The sequence below is a fragment of the Rhinolophus hipposideros genome (genome assembly GCF_964194185.1).
Source record: "Rhinolophus hipposideros genome assembly, chromosome: 18".
In the NCBI taxonomy this organism is placed as follows: Eukaryota; Metazoa; Chordata; class Mammalia; order Chiroptera; family Rhinolophidae; genus Rhinolophus; species Rhinolophus hipposideros.
Window position 1 is genome coordinate 2,397,133 of NC_138064.1, and position 21,580 is coordinate 2,418,712.

The 21,580-nt window shown below is 54.1% G+C and overlaps 1 protein-coding gene across 8 annotated transcripts in view; it reads right to left on the reverse strand.

Moving 5' to 3' along the window:
• The window catches only part of DDC (dopa decarboxylase), a 52,856-nt gene that overhangs the window by 13,262 nt on the left and 18,014 nt on the right, over positions 1 to 21,580 (reverse strand). For all 8 annotated transcript variants that reach the window (XM_081079815.1, XM_081079820.1, XM_081079813.1 and 5 more), the window contains 6 exons: positions 20,689 to 20,802; positions 18,321 to 18,440; positions 12,051 to 12,185; positions 9,270 to 9,413; positions 4,525 to 4,591; positions 1,422 to 1,516 (listed from right to left, as the gene is read on the reverse strand). In XM_081079815.1, coding sequence (XP_080935941.1) covers positions 1,422 to 1,516; positions 4,525 to 4,591; positions 9,270 to 9,413; positions 12,051 to 12,185; positions 18,321 to 18,440; positions 20,689 to 20,802 — 675 coding nt within the window. The remainder of the gene's footprint in view (positions 1 to 1,421; positions 1,517 to 4,524; positions 4,592 to 9,269; positions 9,414 to 12,050; positions 12,186 to 18,320; positions 18,441 to 20,688; positions 20,803 to 21,580) is intronic.

Genomic DNA, 21,580 nt, shown 5'->3' on the forward strand with positions numbered 1-21,580 from the left:
AACCACAGGGGGTGGGTGTCAGTACCCGCTTACCAGAGCCTCTCACGTAGCGCCTGATATTTACAGGGGCTTCACGAGCTCCATTTACACCCCGGGATTGATCTAAGCCCCAGCAGGCATTCAGTGGTCAATAAGTCATTACTGAATGAATGAGGGAATAAATGAATGAATGTGATGGCGATATAAACCAGAATGCTGCTTATTCATTAGCATGAAGGGGCTGGTGGTTTTCAAAGATGCAGACATTTGTATTCTACAGCTCTGACCCCCGCGTTCCTGGTATTACGGCATTATAAGATCCAAGTCCATAACTAGAAAATGGATTGGCGGCATGACATGAGAGTGGAGACAGGTCCTGAGCGACGGTCTCTCCAGACCCTGGTGAAACGGATAACAGCATGTAATCCATGCACAGTGCTTATTGTGAGCCAGATGCTGTTTTTGAGCCCTTTAAGTATGGTTAGCTTCTCCGATCCCAACAACCACCGCTTGAAGGAGGTATCAACTAAATCAATTTGTGAGGTGTGGAGAGGATTCCTAACCTGCCCAAGGGGACACAGCTGGCCCTAGAGTAAAGCTGGCATCCAAATGACAGTCTAGTGCCAGAGACCATGCCCTTAATCCCTGCACCCTGCATGACGAAGCCTCAGGGAGCCCCTGCCTCAGAGCACAAAGCGGCTGCTGGGGCTCCTCTGACATATCTCCTTCCCAGACACACTGCTAAATGCACCCTCTGTTACATTTACATCTGCGTTCCTGCAAGGAGGACCCTACTGCTCTGTGAGCTGCTGCCAACTAGGAAATCCTGTGGGAATCCAAAATGAAACATAGAGCACACCCACAAAGTGCTGTCTCCATGCTGTGTGCATGTACCACGTTACGCTCTGCAGCCCTGTGGAGGAGCTGAACACTGGTCCATAATTTTGTTTGCTATTCCTCAAAAGAATCAGATGTGTTAGTCCGCATTCCAGGCCACAATTTTACAAGTTCTGAAAGTGGCACAGGACATTCCAATGCATTAATAGCTGCTCGTTCGATATTGATCAGAACACAGCTACCTTATTGAACCAGACCAAATGGAATCACGGGTTGGTATTTTAAATTACTCCTCGATCTCACACCCATTAAGGTTTTACATTGTTCCTAAATATTTTCCCACAGTTTTATGAGCGAAAACCTCTCCAACCGTGACAGCTCTGCCCAGGATTTGTGCAGACTGAAAAACAGCTGTAGACATCTGGTGCATTGCAGGAAGACAGGTTGCCCATCCGGAAGGTTCCCACCTATGTCATAAGGGACGTAATCACTGGAATTGGTTAGAAAATAACGTGCTGAAAAACTGAATGTCACATCCCTATCAGGAGGTGCCACTGGCTACATAGCGCTTTTGAAAACACAATCTTGTTAGAGAGCACACCCACCTCTACTCCGTTCAGAAGGTGCCGGAACTCAGGGCAGATGAAGGCGCTGCCTGCGTAGGCCGCGTCGATGTGCAGCCACATGCCCTCCTTGTTACCTGAAGGACAGAAGCGGCTTGTGAGTCCTCCCGCGGGTGCCCTCCTTGCGCGGTCTGCCACCTGGCCCCACCCTGTCCCAGAATCCTTCCCGCTGCAGTCTACCCTCGGCATTTGTTCACCTGGTCTCTAGATGCCGGAAAGACTCCTCCCCTGAAGATCAAAAGTGTCCTGAGGACACGGCATTCCCACGGAGGACAATGGAGCAACCTGAGGATGTTCTATGGGCAAAGGGTGTCGGGCCCGCCTCCCTGGGCACCCGCAGAGCCCTCATGCATGCGGCAGGGAGCCAGGGAGGGCACAAGCCTTGGGACACTAGGGTTTCTCCTGGAGACAACGGGACAGCCCCTGCTGCTGCGGCTGAGATGCACTAACGGGTAGTTGAACATCTCAGAGCAAGTCTGCTTCCAGCCTGTGGGCCACTCCTGGCCACTGCTGAGGGCTCTGCACTTTCCGTTGGAGGCATGGGAGCGGTCTGAGACGCCCAGGACTGTGTTTGGTTCAGAACTGTGGTGAAGGGGGCCAGAGCAGGACTCCGCCTGAATGGGCAGTGGAGTCAGGAAAGACGAGCCACAACTCCAGGGGAAGACAAGGCCCTCTCTTCCCTAGCCCTGTGTCCTCCTCCACAGCCATCACCCTCACGAGACGGATGCTTGGCTAAAAACACCCACAACCCATCCACGCTGTCCAGGCCTCCAGGACAGACAGATGGAGGGGTCCCCAGGAGGGGGCCAGAGGAGGCCAACCCCCAGGCTCTGTCGCTCAGGGCGTATTGGAGACGCGGGAGGGGTGGTGGGTAGGAATGACAGAGGGACCCCAGAGGAAGTGCTGTAAGGAATTAACTTCCCAAAAGAGGCCTGGCCTTGCCCTCGGCTCCCGGCAGTGACCTCTCAGCCCTGGACCACCCTGCCTGACAGGTGTCTGCTCCTGCCTGACTTTGGCCCCCAGACAGTTTAACATGATTTATGATGGGGCTTTGGGCCAGGCCACATGAGCTCTGGCTTCCGGAGGAACTAGAGACCCCAGGAATTAGATGGACCTCTAGGAGCGGCTCGAGACTGGGCAGCAGGTGGGCCGTGCGTGACTCAGCGCCAAAACAACTATGGATGTAGAAAGCTCAGGTGAGCTTCCCTGGCAGAGAGGTACCCCACTTGTACACGTTGTCCTCCATTGTGGCTGGGGAGTCAGCCAACCATGACGCCTCGGGAGAGGAGGACCAGAGTTCTAAGCTGAGACCCTCCTGCACACTGTCCCATGTGTCTCCTCCCAGGAATAAACCATAATGGTGACATGCTCTCAGGCGTTCTGTGGGTCCTTCTTCGGATTATCAAGACTGACGCTATTTTGGGGAAGCCTGAATTAGTGTCAGAAGCAAGGAGGGTCTTTCAGGCTCCCTCTAAACTTTCCTGGCCTAACACTCCAGCAGAAGGAACTCAGATGCCCGTGGGAGTGGCCTCTGAATAGGCTTCTCTCCTTTCCATGGGAGGCAAAGAGCCATCGCACCAGCCCTGTGTCCCATCTGGTGTCACCAGCCGACACCACAACCTGCCTCTGGACCCTCTCAGTGTTTTGGGTCACCGAGACCCCAAGGCCAGAGCACAGGAGTTACATGCTCGGGACAAGGTCCGCCAGCACCCAGGCGTCACCGCCAGTCCGCTGCAGCCCCTTCCAGCCATCCTTGTGCCGCTGTCCCACCCATCTCTCTCCCCATCCATATGCCCCGGGGCCCCCAACCACATGACCTGGGACCCCATCTCCGTGCTCTGGGACCCCCACCCACATTCCCCAGGACCCCCATCCACACTCCCCAGGACCCCCATCCACATGCCCTGGGACCCCATCTCCATGCTCTGGGACCCCCATCCACATGCCCCGGGACTGCTCCCAGCCACAACACTAATTTGTCCTTTAAAGAATTCTGTGAGGCAGACACTATCATTTCACAAGCATCGCTTTCCGTGTGCTTGAAGGATGCAACTCAGCAGTGAAGGCACGCAGGTTTGAGCGGTGGGCCTGGGCTGCACCACGGCTCACCTGTGACCAAGGCCGTGCCCCATGCTGTCACCCACAGCGCTGGAGAAGGGGTCCACTCCCCAAGTATGGACCATGGCGGATCCCGGGTTAGGAGAAGGGAGAAACGAGGTGGGGCCACCAGAGGGTGAGCCAGTAACCAGGGCTTCCCCTGAGACCAGCACACGCTACAGAGTGGTCCTGGGCTGTGACCAGCTCCAGGGACCTCTGCATGCTTAGCTCCTCCCAGGGCATCATGTCCCGAGGACAGAGAAACGGGGTTTCAGGAGCCGGTGCCTCTAACTGATGACAGGCCCCCAAAACCCATCTCAGAGCTAACTCTCAACCAGCCTTACAGTCACGGTCACCTTTGAACAACACTGATTTCCTGTGTCTAGTAGAAAACCTAAGTGCTGGGGGGCAGGGGAGGAGGTGGCGAGCAATGTCTGAAGCTCAGATTCTTCTTTGGAGAAACCCAGTGTTTGGGTATTGATTTGCTTAATCGCTTTAAGCAATTTGCTTAACTACATTCAGTAATCTCAAGAAGGCTAGAAAAGATGCTGGAAAACTTACTTCAAGGGCGGGTGATCTCTCGCTATGTGTACACGGCCCTCGGGAAGGGGTGTGCTGGGGTTTGGAGTGTATTCTCCTCTCCGCCACGGGCAGTCAGCCTTGCACTTACGTCACTTTCCACTGCTAGCAACAGCTGGCTTTTGAAATAAACAGTGTGTTTGGTAAAGCTAAGCCCTGCTCTTGTCCAATTTATCCAAATTCTGGTATGTGGAGTTCCATCTCGTGCGGTTTGTGTTATTGCAAATGAAAAAAGAGTTTGGCAAACTATCATGATGTTAAGTTGTATTATGTTGACATTATAGTGTATGTTATATTCTGTTTGTTATAATATTAAGTTAATATTGGGGAGGAGAGCCCACGAGGAGAGTCTGTGAAACTCCACACATATCGAGAACTTGCTCCAGAAGAAAGTGGAATGGGTACTTACAGATGGGACCCACTTCTGAAAGCCGGTCAAAGGAGCAGCACGATGTGGTTCCCAGTGTGGCCACCACCTGGAGAGTAAAGAGCAGACGACCTTGTGAGCCCCATGCTTCGGTCACGGTTACAACTGCCTGGGGACAACCACCGCCCAGACTTCTGCGTGTGGTGCGTGGTGACTGCCGGGTGGAGACGGGGCTCTGAGCACACACTCATCGGTGCTGGAAGCGTCGTGACACCTTGAGAAGGAGCCAGGCTGGGTCGGAGCAGCCCGTGTGCTGAGGGGCAGAGACGGATCGGCTAGGTCCCCGTGCTCTGCGTTAGACAGAGCGTCCGTGTTGGCCATCGTACCTCCCATGAAGTAGGCCTGGGTCTTTCCCTAGTGAGTGTGTGTGTGCATGTGTGTGTGTACTGGGTAAGTGTCTGTGCACATGTCTGTGTGTGTGTGCACGTGTGAGTGTGTGTGCAGAATACACACTGGCAATGACGAGCACTCAGCAGGACACGCTGGACTGCTTCTTCTAGAACAAACAGCCTTTGGGTGGGTTCAGAGCCACCGCAGGAGTCTGGCTGCCTGTCACTCACTGGCTGTCATCGGCTGCCTTCCTCTCTCTGGACCAGACTGTTCCTGAAGATTAACTCCAACGCTCCAGGAGATGTGCTCTCCTGAGGAGATTTATGAGGCAGCCCTGCGATGTTGGAAATAACTCTTAACGTTGTGTTCTGAGCAAGTGCTCACACATCTGGGGACATGGAGTGGATTCCCCTGCTTCTCTTGGTCTCTGAACACCCTGCGGCCCTGTGACAACACATGCACCAACTGGTTGTGCCATCGCCACGTGCCAGGCTTTCTGTCTCTCTCTCTCTAGACCCTCGAAGCTCTAATACCAGGGTCCGCGTCTTATTTCTCTGTACTGCTAGGAACTGGTGCTTTGTTGGACACAGCCTAAGTGCTGAATGTAAACTCTGCAAATGATCGCAAAGCACTTATGTTCACGATAAGCCTTTCGTGTTTACCAACAGGCCTAACTACTTATGATGCCAGGTACTGTCTGGATAATGAGGTTTCTCCTGAGATAGGACAAAAGTGTGAAATTCCATCCAGTCTGTGCAGCTGTTATTGAGCCCCCCCGCCCCCCCCCCGGCCCACTAAGACCCAAGCAACGCTATGTGCCATGAGAACAGAGCTGGGGAGGGTGGAAACGCATGCATCTCATCAACCTGGGACACTGTTGGACGTCTTCCTGGTCCCATTTCATATACGACCATCTGCGTTAGCCCGGAACGCCGAGTGCACCTCCCAGAGAGCTCAGCCCTCTCTAAGGGGGCATCGTATTGTCCTGGGGATGGCTCAGCTGACATGCCCTGCTTCTCTGCTGGCACGGCCCAGTCGTTGGCTGGAGAGCCACTGCCTGGGCACCAGAGCTGTCCCCTGCCCAAGGGCAGGAAGTGGTGCCAAAGCAAGTCCTGGACGCTCTATGGCAGGCATCCGGGGGGCACACCCAAGGGAGTCAGGCCCTCAAGGCTGCTCCCAGGCCTGGCAAGAGCAGGTTTTATCATCGTTTGGGCACGGCAAGGCCAACAGATCAGGAGACGACTGCCATTGAAAAGATAGCCTGTTATACTCCCAGTTCCCAGGACGAGGGGCAGCCACGCCATGCAGGCCACACGGGGAAACACCAGGGTAGGTCAGGGGGCAGGGGGATGGGGAAACGGGGCTGAGAGTCTTTACTGTGGTTTCCGCCAGAAGGATCGGGCGAGGCAGCCGAGCAGGCCTAGGATTGGAGAGTTTGAATTGTCTCAGTGGGCTGTGGGGCACAGGGCCTGCCCTCGTCGTCTGGTCCTGGGGTGACCAAGGCAGAGGGAGGGTGGCCCTGGGTGTAGGGGCCCCCAGAGGGGGTGGAGGGGCCCTGTGGGCTCTGGAGTGGCTGTTTGCATATAAAAGGTTCACTGGCAGGGGAGTCCTTTCCTTGCTCTGGTTGTTGGCTAGCCCTGGACCGGGTGGGGGATGGGGGGAGTGATGCAGGCCTCCAGGGCCGCAAGGGCCCAGACCTCAATGCATCAGAAATACAGAGAATGAAAAGGCCTGACTAACAGAAACATTTAAGCCAAGCACTTGGGGCAAAAAGACCTGAGTGGGAAGCCCAGCTCTGCCACGTTGGCACCCAGATGCACTGGGCGTGGTGCCCGCCTGTCGGTAAGGTATCAGTGGCTCTCACGGTCCACACCTCCGCTTTCCTTTCCTCTGCACCTCTGTGGGTGCGCTCCCGTCAGGGGCTACCATTCTCTGCATGTGTTTCTTCTGACTAAAGAGTCATTGTGTGGGAATTCCAGTCAGTGTGTTATTTTCCTCTGGTATTGGCAATTCCTTCCTGATATGTAACTGAGTACTAAAATGCTTTGTCTGTGTCATTAAAAGAATAGTAAAAAAAATATGTAGTTAAAAAAACACACAGCATGATTCAACCATCTTAATGTCTCTTGTGATTTATTTTCTCAATTTTAAGAGTCTCTTAGGAATGACGTATCTGTCACTCAGTAATTCCTTCCATTTCATCTCATTTTCCTCAGTTAAATTCTAATTGAATGAAATGCAATCACTTCTGTTTTTAAATGATATAAACATTAAATATCCCCTTGTTAAAATGATTTTCTAAGAATGTATGCACAGAAGAGTACTAGAATAACGTTCACCAAATATTAACATTGTTTGTCTCTTAGGAAGAGATTTTGGTTAACATAAACCTTTATTCTTAGATTTTTATATAATTATTGATGTTTTTGTTCTGAGCCTAGAGCTTTTTGTAAAAACCATCAATCCTGCTTAGTCCTGGGAGTAGCCCCAGTAGAAAACTAGAAGAGGGGACATTTTCTGGTTCCTCTGAGGCCTGGGCTTTGCAGATATGACATTCAGTTGTCACAACAACCTTATACATGGGACTTGGTTATGACCCTTACTTAACACTGACCTAAGGGAGACTCTGGAGGGTCAAGGACGCACAGAGGGGCAGGGCACGCGAAGACGGGGAGCAGGTATGGTCAACTCTTGCTGTCTTGCCAGTTAAAGGACCTAGCACCCTGGGCTGTGCCAGAGTCCCGACCAACCAACTCAAGCCCCAAGTAGCCCACGAGGAAGGCCAGTGGGCACCCAGGCTCTCAGCAGGGATTGCCAGGCTGGCCCTGTGTACTCAGTGTACTAGACCCCTGCCAGTCCGCCTGTCCTGACTCCCAGAAGCCACTTGAATGCTAAGCACCTGCTCTGCTCCAGGCTCTGACTCCCCGGCTCAGCTTGGTGCCGCTAACCTGATTTTAGCCGCTCTGCAGAGGTATAATCACATTTATGCGGGTGCGGGAGGAAGGAGCACTGGGCAGGCGCCCCATCTCTGAGCCTGTGGCGCCCTGCTGCCAGCACACGTCCCCTTCCAGAGCCTTCTTTTCTGCCTCACTTACCTATCGACCTGCCCGCTCTGCTCAGATATATGCCCTGCAGGCACTGCCTGCTGCCTGCGGCCTGACCTTGTCACGTAGGGAGAGCAAACCATCAGATGGAAGCCAGGGGACTGATCACAAGTCCCGACGAGTTCCTGAAGGACAAAGATCCGGCCTCCAGGTCCAAAGCTGCAAATGTGCCCTCACTCTCAGCAGGGGATGTCGGATGGAGAGGGTCTGCAAGCCCCTGAGCACATAATGAAGGTGACATGCATCTGAGAACTAAGCCCAGAGCCACATGCCCGAGCAGAATTATAACCACTAGACCCGTAAGTCCAGGCTCAAGCCGCAGCCCCTCTGGGTCTGGGCCGGCCTGTCTCCCTTTCGTCCCGCAGCTGCTGGTTTAAGATAACCACACATCAGTTGCGTCTCCTCCAACACCCTGTGATCTTTCACATCTCCGCGGCTTCGCTGTCTATCACTGTGGGTTGCTCTGACATCTGGGAAATGCCCAGCAGATGGAGCGTGCCTGCTGAGCAGCATTCCCTGGACGTACACGAGGACCCGAGTTGCTGGGAACCATTCCCAGGGCCTGTTCCCTCCCCGGGGATTCTGTACCATGGAGCTGGGGTGGGCCTGGGCAGTGGTACTTCCCCTCCGGTGCCCAGTGGTTCCCATGTGCAGCCAGGGGAACACCACAGTGCTGCTGCCTCAATACGTTTTATGTGCCATCGCACATGACTCCACATGCTGCCATGGCCACAGCGGGGGTGCCACGCCCACCATGTCTTCCCCCCGGCAAATGCCTATCTGCACACTAGAAAAGCCCGGGCTGCGTGGCTAGTGCGACATTTCACCTACTTGACTGCTTGCTGGCATCTCTCACGGGCACCGTGTCTTGCTATCTACTGAGAACACTGATCTAGGGGCCAGGCCTTCTGTGCTTTATTTCTCATTCGGTTCTCATCCGTCACACAGTCCTCATGACAGAGCATCTAGAACCGTCACAGATGGCACAAAGAACAGTCACCGTGCAACGGCATGCTGGCACGTTCACAAGAAGCGGAAACAAGACGTCTCATCTTAGCAGAATCCTCCAGGCTGGGGTTCTCTGCTTAGTTCTGAGATTCACGCAGCAGGAGGAAAAGTAAGTGGAGTCTTCCTCCAGCCGTCCTCAAGGAGGGGCAGGCTGACAGCGTACGTGCCACCTGGCCTGTGACCGCCTAGGCAGCCTGACAGTGGCCTGGCTCCCGGTCCCCACCCCAGGCCCAGGCGGGCTCAGAACTCCCAGGGGCCCCTATGCAGAGGTGCTGTTGGACTTACAAAGAAAGGAATCAGGCCAGCGGCCTTGTCTCTCTCCAGGGCCTCCTGCAGAGCAGAAGCACGCATGGCAAACTTGCCATCTGAAGGGATAGCTTTTAATTTCACTCCACCAATTAATCCGGCTCTTTCCACGGAGGAGTGGGCCTGGAAAGAAAGCACAGAGTTAGAGCCACGCTCCACACAGGCGCCATAAGCCCCCAGCTCTGCAGAGAGGCCCCCCTATCAAGGCCCCCTTCCTCTGGCCACGAGGCAGCAGAGGCAACCCCTGACCCCCCACCCACATCTTCTTTCCTGGAGTTGTTTCAGGTCCCGTGGGATCTCGCTTTTTCATTTAGTGAATCAGACACTTGTGAGGGTGAAGTGCTGGGTCAACATTGGTGACGTTTGTCACTCATTGTTTGAATTCTAGAATAAGCCATGAGATCTTGGAAAACACACCCCAGAAGTGAAGTTAAACCACCTGGATTCAAATCTGGGCCCTTCCCCTCACTGGGGTTGGGGGGGCTGGGCAGCTTGGGGGCCAGGTCAGTAAACAGACGCTCGATACGTACTGTCTGGAGCAAAGGAGCCAGGACATGGCACCGTCACTGGGTGGCGGGTCTGTCCTCTCTCAGGGACTCCCAGGAAAGCCAGCTCCTGTTGCAGTCACCACCCTCTGCCTTGCCACGCCACCACTGTCTCGCTCCACCCTGTCCTGGGCCTGGGCCTCGCGCGTCCCACTCCCAGCGGTCATCCTGTGGGGCCCAGCGGGCAGCTCAGGCTTCGGAGCACTGGGGGCCTGGGTGGACTCCGGCCGCCTGCCCGTGACCTTGGCAGTTACCACAGTGAGCCCCTACGGCTTCACGTCCGCAATCAGAACATGACAGATACTCCGAAGCACAGCTGTGAAAATGACCAGCACTGACGTGGATTCCTGGTACGGTGTCTGGCACAGAGGGCACTTAATAAGCCACCATTCCTACTCTTTTCAAACGCGGCTCGAAAATCAGCTATGAAACAGATGACTCTCAGGAGTTCTCTTCATGAACCCAGGTGCGTTCTTTTCCTTCAGATGATGGGTGAGGTAATCAGGTTGTAAATTTACCACCAACACCCTGACCTAAGCCTGCTGGGGCTGCACAGACTTGAATGGGATTCAACTCAGGATGAGCTGAGCGGAGGTAAGACGTCTCAGGATGGCTGCTGCGGCAGACAATGGAGTATTGGGAAACAGTGACAACAGGATTTGTCCCTAAAGCCAGTGGTGTTTTAGATTGTCCATGAGACATGGTTTTGTGTGCGTGCACCTAACTCCTGGAGAGGAGGCTTTTGTCGTCCTGCCCAGGTCCCCTTGCATGGCCTGGTGTCCACCCCCAGCTGTGATGGATGGTAGCTGCTTATGGCTGCCAGCTGCCCTTTCTCTGTTGACAGCTGCGCCTTGCTACACCCAGCCCCCCAGGACTGACTGTACAGACGTACAAATGGCTGGCTCCTTGCCTCCAGGAGGGACAGCTGTGTGGTGGCTCATACGCCAGCGCGGCCCCCACAGGCCAGGCTACAGCTGGATTTAGAAGAGGCCACGTACGTGCTTGGTCCTTCCAGCTGCACCCTGCTTCTCTCACTCCTGCAGGTTTCCCGAGAGAGCAGCTCCCCCCATAAACAGTGAACACCTCAAGCCCCTCGGCAGCCCCTTCTCCTGGGGAACCGGACTGGAGAGTCACAGCACAGTGACGGCCCGAGCCCATGGTACAAATGGATTCATGTAACTCCCATGTGGCTAGAGTGGTACCAGCCATGCAGCACCCTTGGGAGAACTGAGAACACAACTCATTTTCAGCAGAAGACCCCCTGGGAAAGGGTACACCCTAACCTTCACAGCAGCCTATGTCAACATCTATTCATTGAATACAGACACATGCATTTCCCTCAGTTCCCTCGTGTACTTCTGGGAAACAAGGGAGATAGAGATACAAACGAATAGTGTTCTTCATGTATAGGGTTCTGATGTGTGGCACACACGCAGAGACAAGCCTCCTGATTAAGCACTGAAGTATGAGCGCTGCATTGATCCCCGGCTGCACGTATTGCTAACTGGGACAGAGCTGTCACCGTTGAGGTGCCTGGCTTGCAATGCCTCAAAGATAAGGGTGCCGGCAACAGGAAGGCGTCCCTCCTTGTGGGACCCCACGCTGAGGGTGCGGCCCTCACGTGTCTGCTCTGCCCTCAGGACTAGAGTTTACCTCCTGGAGGTACTTCCCGCCAATCAAGTCTCTTTCCTTCTGTGCCACCTCACACGATTCTTTTTTTAAACCTTTTTCAAACGGACTGGTCAGTCAGTGGAATCACACTAGATGTTCCTGTTTGCAGAGTTCCTGAGATGGCAGCCACTCGCTGACAGGGCAGCAGTACCAAGGGGCAGGGGCTTGTGTCCCCGTGTGACGAGGACAGCCAGCTCAGAGAACGTGCACGAGTTGCCTGAGATTACGACACTTAAAACAGCAGAGCTGGGATACACGTGGCACGTCTCCGCATGGCCGTTCTGAAGGCGGCCAGGCAATCGCGGGGAAAGCCAGTGCAGGTGACCACAGACCTGGTCCCAGGGACCTCAGGGCATGTTCACTTTCAGCTGGATGTGCTAAGGTGCCACTGCAGCCACACGTCCTCTCCAGCGCAGCTGTGTATCTCAGTGACACCTGAGCCACTGTTCATAGACGGGATGTGATACCGCACAGTCTTGGTTTCCACTGGACACGGAACACTCAGATCTCGGTGGCTCAGTGGGGTTCCAGGCAACATACTCACTTGATCTGAGGAGTAGGCCACCAGCTTTTCCAGGACAGCAGCTTCCGTCAGCCCCGGGGAGGCGGCCTGCAGGCGTTTGGTCACTTTGGCCCGAGCGGCCAGCAGGGACATCAGAGTGGCTTCACTGGCACTTCCCTACGTCAAAGGAAATATGGAAATGAGCTTCAAAGCACAGAGCAAAGGAATCCACGTCTAAACTGTTGGGAGGCATACTATGAACTCGCTGTATTGTTCTTAAGAGATGAACCTGAAATTGCGAAGCCCACGCTCCTTTACGCAGGAAAACTCTGGACACCTGTGACGGCCACTTCAGCTCTTATTATTTCAACAGCAGGTTGTCTATTTTCCATAACATAATAGCCTGCATTTCCGAGCACTCGGCACGCACCAGGTGTCACACACCCGCTTTGCAGTCACTTCCCACAAATCCTCGGCCGGTGCCACTCCCATGTCCCTCCGAGGAGGGGACAGGGCCCAGGGACCAGCATCGAAGCCCAGCTCTGTGTCAGTGACAACTGGGGCACACACGTTTGCATCTGCTTACAAAGAGGGTGTATTTTCCTCGACACTCTGAAACTGCCTCAGAAGATTTTCCTTCCATCCCCGAAGCTTGAACTGTGTCCTCCCAAATGTCATATGATGAAGTCCTAAACCCCAAGACCTCAGAATGGGACCATATTTGGCGTTATGTGCCTGAAAGACATCACTACATTTACAGGAGGTCTTTAGCATGGGCCCTAATCCACCCCAGCTGGTGTCCTTAGAGGAGGAAGAGCTGAGGACCCAGGAGGGCCCAGGCAGCATGCACACAGAGAAGTCACCATCTGCAGGCAAGGACAGAAGCGTCAGGTGACACCAACCCTGCTGCCACCTCACTCAGACCTCTAGCCTCTAGCATTGTGAGACAATAAACATCTGTTGTTTAAGCCACTCGTCCGTCGGACTCTGTGATGGCAGCCCGAGCAAATGCACACAAGGCATGCCAACGACTCATTCTGGCAAAGAACGGTGCAAAGTTTACTGCTCTGAGGTGCGAGTGGGTGACAGGTAATACGGACTCAGCACCCACCCGGCTAGCCCATGTAATTAGCCAGACAGTCCTGTTTTCTAAGTTTGTCCCCATCTTCACGTGGGTCACCCACGCTCGGAGGGGTTCAGTTGCCCCAAGTCAGAGGCTAGCAAGGGGCACGGTTAGGAGGAGCCCACACTGGTCCCTTCCAGGCTGGCACCCCCCTTCACCCCCCATCTATGAGCAACTTTCCCTGTTCTCTCTGCTTGTCACAGTGTCTGAAGTAAATCTTAGGAGAGACCCAGGCGCTAAACACGATTAACACTGGAAAGAAAACCATGTTAAAGGTGGAGAACAGTAAGATTTTAGAGTTTTATAGAGAAACATACAACTAAAAAAACCTTTTGTTAACATTTTATTCTCCCTTTGTTGATCCTGATTTCCTATTTTTATTACCAATTTAATGCATTTACTTCTTCTTTGAACTCATATCCTTCGGGAAGACGGGTGAAATTTAAAGATCAGTACAGTACATTTACTTGGAGTTCTGTAGCTCTGATGGGTGGACATGTATACACATATGTAACCTTCTTACTTCAGCCTCTAAAATGGGTTCGACATTTTCTTCAGTTCGTATTTTCACTAACAGATTTCGGTATGGTTTTAGACCACCCGGTTTTAGATGTGGTTAGGCAGCTCTCGCAGGCCTTCGGAGCTCTCTGAGGGTGGGCACAGGGCAGTCCTCTCTGGCGGCCACATTCCTTCTGTGTCCCCACATTCTGCGTGTCATGGACCCGTCCTCTGCCTCATTTGTCCTCACTGGACCTGGACTGTGAAAAGCTTATTGAAGGCACAGGTCCTGGTTGGGGTCCCGTCACCCCAGCACTCATGTGGGCTTGTGGCTTCTCTCCAAACCCCACCCTCCACCTGAGGCCCTGGAGTCAGGTGACCCTCCCAAATGTCCAGTCCCCTCCTAACTGCATCCTAAGGAAAAGCTTAGAATCACCATGCCAGTTCATTAGGGGTTTCCTTTGGGCTCTGTCCACATCCTGAGAGAAAAGTCTCCTCCTTCAGGCAATGAAAACTGATTTTAAAAATGCCCAAAGACATACTTGTCACTGGAGCACCCAGTGCCTCTGCCGAGGGGAGCAGGAAGACACGTGGATTTCTGAGCCCTTTGTTGGAAGTAGATCCCTGCGGAGGGATGAGGGAGCGATGGCAGGGGGTGACTAGTCTTGTGCTCAGAGAGCATAATGACACCTTGGCTGACGGCAGCAGACAAAGGTTGCCATGGCAAACCCGCCAAGAGGCAGAAGGAAGCACTGGTGAGAGCTGAGCTGGGCCGCTGATGCTGTGAGCAGAACTGGCCCTTCATTTCCTGGGTGTTGTCACGCCACACATGGCAGGAAATTGGCTTTTCTTCCATGAGAGCTTTCAAACCCAATTAAGAGGCCACTCTGCGGCCCTGTCGGCCCAGCTCGGAGGACAACTTGCCTGCCATTTGACTCAGACGCCTGTCCGGGCGCCTCTGCAGGCAGCTCTGAGGGGCTCGGCCTCCCCTGCAGCTGGGGCCCCAGGGCTGTCACCCAGCTCGGTGCCCTCTGGGCCCTTGCAAATTACAGACAATCAATCAGCCTTGCCAGCTGGGAAGGGCAACACAGACACGGACTCGTCGTCTGCTCTCGTCTGGCAAACCGAGCAGATCAGGCTCCAAGGAGGAGTGTGTTGAATCCCTGGGCCAACAGGTGCCAGGATTAATCCCATCCCATGCCAGGGCTGCCATTGTCTCGGGAAAATGAGCACACCGCAGCCCAAGCACGCCCACTGCTGCCTGAGGGGTGAGGGGGGACCGGCGTGGCACCCACAGGCCCCGCACGTGGCTGTACGTGCTTGCTTCTGACAGGCCTGTGCTCTTGGGCCAGCTGCACTACCTTTCCAGGCTCAGTTTCCTCCTGGACAGAAGAGATTGTCTATAATGCAACCAGCCCTCAATAATATCTGGAGGCTGAAAAGTGACAACCCAAAGTCCACGAAACAGGCACACACTCCTAGCTCAGGGCAGGTGTTCACGCAAAGGAACTTTGAAGTTCAGTGCAGACTTGCTCGGGTCTTGGGGCCTTGGTACGGTTTTTGAGCAGCATTAAATGAAGGTGGCATCGGGCTAGGGCTGCTGAAAAGAACTAAAACTGTTTCAGTGGTAAATCCCATGAGCCAGAAACACTCTGGTAATTTTTATTTGTGGTCGAGTATGAATGGTCAATGTGGGCTCCACCACCGAGAGCCCCGGCAGGAAGCTGACCACCTGAGGAGACCGTCGCACCTCATCCTAACAGGTGTCCTCAGAAATAGTATTTCTAAGACTGAAAATTTTGGCACAGCATAAGGACTCATATTATTTATATGAATTGTGACACAGCTCAGAAAATCACGCAATAATAATATTCTCAAAGAATATGTAAGTAATGGGAAATGCTCAATAAAATAGTAAGTAAAATACCATAGAGAAAAATCTGAATGTACATATTGTATTATCCCTATTCATTTACACACACACACACACACACACTAAAGTATGTCTCAAAATGCTGCTTTCTTCCATTTTCACAATGAATATCAGGTTTTCACCCATAGAAAGGGGATATTGAAGTAAAAAAGTGGCAATGTGGAAAACTGAAACAATGATGTAGAGAAAATCATGAGTAATTCCCCCAAAATACAGAGTAGAAAGTGCCAAGAAAAGAAAACAAGAGACAGCCCAACATTATGGATGCAGTTTCCAACCTGCGGAAGTGGGAGCTCCTGAGAAAACAAGCACAGGGCCCCATGTGCTAACTACAGTTTAGTAGGAGAAAAAGTCCCAGAGGAAGAAAGAGGGGTCTCCGATGAATGGGCGTCACCAAATACTGGGGCCGGGGAGGGAGTTGTCCAAACGAATGGAACAAATGAAAAACGGAGACCTTGGTGAAATACGTGGATTATACAGAAAAAGTAAGTCTGCCACGCGCGTCCAGGCTGCAGTGAGTTGTCACATGGTCCCCTGTGAGCAGCACCCCTCCTCCCACTGCTGATGTGTTTTCTGTCAATATGACTCTGCTCTTTGTCAGAGAAGGACGAGGGTGTGCCCCTGGAGAATCAGGGCGAATGGACCAGGACTGGAAGCCGCCTGCCCCACCAGGATGAGCTGATGGGGCACAGATGGGGGACGGCCCGGGCTGCGGCCCCCTTGCCCTTCCCAAGGCCAGAAGGGCATGTGCACGTGCTGTCTCAGTGTGTCGTCTCTGTCACCGAGGTTGGCCAGGCTGCGTAACCTGTGACCAGGAGGAAACTGTCCGGACCTGAAATACTTTGCATTGGTGAGGAAATCAGCATTGCTGTTGTTAAGTACAGGCCTGGGTCACAGCATCACGTGGAAGCTTTGCCGGCCTCGGAGCCAACGCTCCTCATCAGCTTCCCACTCAGAATCAGTGATGTGATATGGAAAGCCTGAGAGGCGGATGAGGATAGAGCCGGTGGGTCTAAGCCTGGCCACAGCGGCCCACTGGTCTGGAGAAGTCCCATGCGTCATAGCACGTGGCCTGTGTAGCAGAGTGGGGCCGCGATCTCTGCGTCAGAACGACCTGAGGTGCAGGACGGAATGCACACTCCTGGGCCCACCCAAAACCTGCTGAATCCAATTGCTAAGGGCAGAGCCGGGTCCCCACAGTGACTCTGACATATCCTGTGTGGCAGGCAAACGAAAGACCTGCCAAAAGTGTCCATGACTTAATCCTGGAACTTGTGACTATTTACCTGACCTGGAAATGGGGATCTTGCTGATGTGACTAAGTTAAGAATCTCGACCCAGGGGATTATCTTGGATTATCTGGATGGACCCACTCTAATCACATGCACCCTTAGAAGTGGAGAGCCGTCCGTCGTCAGATGGATAGATAACTGTGACCAGGAAGGAAGGGTCAGAGAGATGCAACCCTGCTGGCTTTGAAGATGAGGGAGGGGACATGGGCGAGGAGTATAGGAAGCTTCTAGAAATTAAAGAAGTCAAGGAAAGATTCTCGCCTGTAGCCTCCAAGGTGTCAAGCTTAATTTTAGCCCAGGAAGACCCGTGTCAGATGCTTGACCTACCGAACTCTAAGATGACAGATTTGTTTTGTTGGAAGCCACTAGAATTTGTTACAACAGCAACAGAAAACTGACATTCGGGAGTTAACAAATGCCGGTCTGGCTGAGCAGTGTCAGGTCCGGAAATCGGGAGCTTGCTTCCTGGTTTCCTTTGGCCACGCCAGCCAGGTGGGGTACCCGTACCTCAGTGTTCCCAGTGGTCCAGCGGGCAGAGTGACAGCTGCCTTAATTAGTTCTTGCAGCCTTTGAGAAGGCAATATCTGAAAAGGGAAATCCCCTTTTGTTTCAAAGTAAACAGCGCTTTCCCAATATTATCATCATATACTGGATAAGAGGAAAGGTGTCAGGGAGGGTGGTGGGCTCAGGAGAGTCCATCTTCGCTGCTAGGAGATAAACAAGCACAGAGCCCAAGTCTTCTTAGAGGCATTTGTGCTGCAGCCCCCGCTGGCGCAGACACACTGCCGTCACTGTCATTTGTGTCTGCCGCGTCCCCTGACGTATGCTTTGGCACATGGTCTCTCTCAAGGGTACGTGCCGGATGAAGAGAATGAAGTAAATTGGCGCATAGAAAAGGCAGCATCTTTAGGTGAACTTCTGGCTCCCACAGGCCCAGCACTTTCTAGGAGCCATTGATGCATGTGGCCACAGCTGCCATTGTCTCACTGGGGACAGCCCCACGTGGTGGTGAAGATCACGGCTTTGCCATCACACAGATGTGGGCTCAGACCCCACCTGGGGCGTAGCACCTGGGAACCCATGGGCAGGTTACCGCCCTTCTCTGTGCCTCAGTTTCCTCACCTATACAATAGGGGGCTCGAAATGGCCTCAAATTCCTGTTGTTGTTGTGAGAATTAAGTAACATCTGGCAAGTGCTCAGGCGTGGTGGCTGGCAGCCGGGACACAACGCCAATGTCAGTTGCTGCTGTGTTTCTTACTAGGCACCTGCTAAGTGACAGCCACCATTCTGTGCACGACGAATAGGGCCCTGGAGGACCCGGTATCAAACCTAGATCTGGTTTGCCTGACAGCACAGCCCTGCTCACTCTCCAGAAGAAACAGGAGCGCACCTCTTTTTTCTAAGCCGTGGTCGCTCTGTGGAACCTGCACCCCAGAGGGCTGGGCCCCCACCCGCCCCACCTTACCTGGATCACCCCTCCCCCTTCGCCAGCTTTCTCGGCCAAAAACGCCTCTGGCAGCTGCAGCATCTTCCCCAGCCAGTCCATCATCACCGTCTCCAGCTCCGTGCAGGCCGGGCTTGCAGCCTGTGTGGGAGGGAGGGTAGGCATTACCACAGGCCAGCTGCCCTCCGCTTCCGGTCAGTTTGATAAAGGGATGTGACAGATAGGAATACTCCGTCACTGCTGTCACTTATGTTTTATCAATTTAACAGACGGTTTTAAACATTTTCGGGAGGCCCATCGCGGGTGGGAATTCAGGTGAGGAGGTGAATCTTGGAGATGCAGGGAGAAGCAGCGGTGGAGACGGGACCCGCAGACGGGGCTGGCAGCAGGTCCTTTCCTTCCGTCTGTGGCTCTGGGGCATTACTGGATGATCTGGGCCGGCATGGTGCTGAGAGCCTGGCCCATCCTTGGGATTGGAGGAAACCACACCTCCAGCCGTGCCCACTGTGTGCAAGGGTTTGCACATGTCCCCTGGTGAGCAGGTCATCCCCCCCACCTTTCTCTGCCCTATTAGTTCTCTAGGGGCTGGTGTCGGAACAAGGGGCCAGGTCATGCAGAATTTCAGGAGCAGCAGGAGGGTTTAATCTGCCACTTGACCGATGTTAAAATTGTCCAATCCCAGATGCTATGAGAATGCCAGAGCAGGTCTCAAACAGGTACTCTGACTAGCACTCCTGAGAGAACGGGGGGATGGGGGTCGGCGTAGGCCGTGGGGACTCCTCAGCCCGCCTGCTTCTCTGGTAACCATCCATTTACTCACAGAAGGATCTAGAAAGCCTGCTGGTTGGACCCTCGTCCACAGTCACAGTGAGTGTAAGGGGACTGGACCAGTCAGGAGGTATCCTCTCGGCAGCGGAACTGCCTGGGAACCTTGGATATGTCAGTGGCCTCGTGGTGGAAGCTCTCGAGATGGTGCTCTAAGGACTTTGCTGCACACGGAGGGCAGTTGGCCTTGGCCCCGCCTGAGGATGGATTGAGCCCCCCCACCATGTGTTTGTCAGCGTGCTGCTCAGGGCCTTCAGTCCACGTGTCCACCAGCTCCTGAAGCGCCACAGGTTAGAAAGACAGAACGTTCTCCTGCTCCTCAGCCCCCTCAGAGGGCCCTTCCCATCCCAGTGAAGCCCAACTCCAGGCAGAGGAACCTGCACTCACTGTTAGTGACCCCACACTCGGCCAGCACCACAGCCTAGAGATGGTGTGGCAGCTCTCCAGGGTCCCAGGGAAATCAGACTGTTCTCAGAAAGAATAGACACAAGAGGGGATCGAAGCCATATCACCCTGAAGGGACAGGTCGGCTATGGACCAGCAGATGGAGTCTGCTGCAGTATCTAAGGAAACAAAATGACCTTCAGAAGGGGGCGTGCTCCACGGACACAAAGGAAGGTCAGCGAGGTCACAGAGGCTGTGGCCATACTGCCCCCCTGGTGGAGAGGGTGGCCTCGGGGCGCCTGACAGAGGAGCAGGGCAGAGAGCTGGGGGACACTCCGACCTTCCTGTAGGGCCGCAGCTGCTGACCCCACTCCAGCAACCTGGGACATATGGGGGGTGGGGAGCAGGCAGCAACGGGTCCCAGTGCTGGACACCATGTGTTCATAAACTGCCCTCTCCTTCCCGCGCCTCAGGCCCAGATTCAGTGGAGTCAACACATGAGTTCCCTCAGCGCCGAGGGACAGGCAAGTGGACACTTGGACCCAACAGGCCAAGGGTAGACCTTCACCTTGAAGTTCCCACAGGGTGAGCAGCCAGGGAGCCCTGACACGGTGGGCGGGCATCTCTGTGTCCTCTCTGTGCCTCTGGGGAGCAGGCGTCCAGCCTGTGGGGCTATGCTGGCAGTAGAGCCAGCCCCGCCCCCCTTCTGAGCAGGGCTCTTTCTAGCATTTTGTCCCCAAATGAGATGGGGCTGGGCTGGTGTGCGGGGAGGCAGGAGCTGGCCCCATTTCCAGAGCTGCCCGCTCTGCATCACCGGCATTCCTCATGGGTGGGGCCTGTCCCTGAGAACAGATGGGATGGGACACGGGCAGTGGCATTTCTCAAACTGCAGGTCACCTGGAATGCCTCTGGGCACTTGGTGGAAATGCAGATTTCCAGGCGTGGACTGCAGAAACCCAGGACAGATTTTAATCCAAAGCACAGCCGTGCAGGATTGCCTTTTGGTTGATAACCTTCCAGAACCATCTCTCTATTTCCCTGTGTTTCACTTCCTTATGAGGCATCCTCTCCAGGGGATGAATCCTTCTCCGCTCCCACAGGGGCACTGCCACCTGATGTCACCCTCTGAAGCCAGGCGCATGTCCCTATAGCAGGGCCCCTGGGTCACCCCGTCACTTACCCAGGAGAAGCCGATGCAGCCAATGGCCCCACATAGCATGTCCGCGAGCATGGCCGGGTACGAGCTGGCCGTGGGAAAGTAGGCAAAAAAGTAGGGGCTGTGCCAGTGGGTCACCTGCACGGGAGACAGGCGGTTACTTGGGTACAAGGGGAACCCCCCTGCAGCCCAGGACCCAGGACCCTTAGTTTGCCACAGCGAGTGGCAACAACACTGTATTTGACATTCTGGGCAGGAGTGCTTGTCAGGTGCAGCTTGCACCCGAGGCTCATCTCTTTGTGTTAGAAACCTGGTTTTCTAAAGTGCTCCACAAAAGCAAAGTCTGAATCAGAAAAATTATGAAAAAGGACTGAATTTTGAGGTTTCTTCATCTGGCCTTATTGCCACCTCTTTCCCTCCAGCTCAGCGTGGCGCCATCATCCCTCAGATGCCTGGTCCCCTCTGTGCCCCAGCCCTGCCAGGCAGCAGTGAGGCCACACCTGGCATCAGAAGCAGGAGGGGACATGCAGGCACACCCTTTCGGGGCGCGGGAAGGTCTTCGAGGTGACTGTGGCTGGCTGGGAGTATCTCAGAGTCTAGGAAGAAGATGGGGGAAGGAGAGAAAATGTGGGGGTGTGGCCCAGTTTTGGCTTCTTTAATTTCTTGTCCATGACATGCCTGTCATATGAGAGCAGAATAAATCCCTGAAAACACCCCCACCCCTCAGAGCAGGAGGGGAGGGGCCAGGCATGGTCATTCAGTCTCCACTCGGGTTACAAGCTCTTACTTGTTGTCCAGGAGACATGATCCAGCAGCCTACCCCCCCCCCGCCCCCAACCTCAGTACTCTTTAACCCAGCATACATCAGCTGCATGGGGGCTGGGGGCACCCCTGGACAGCCAGCCGCTTGGATTTT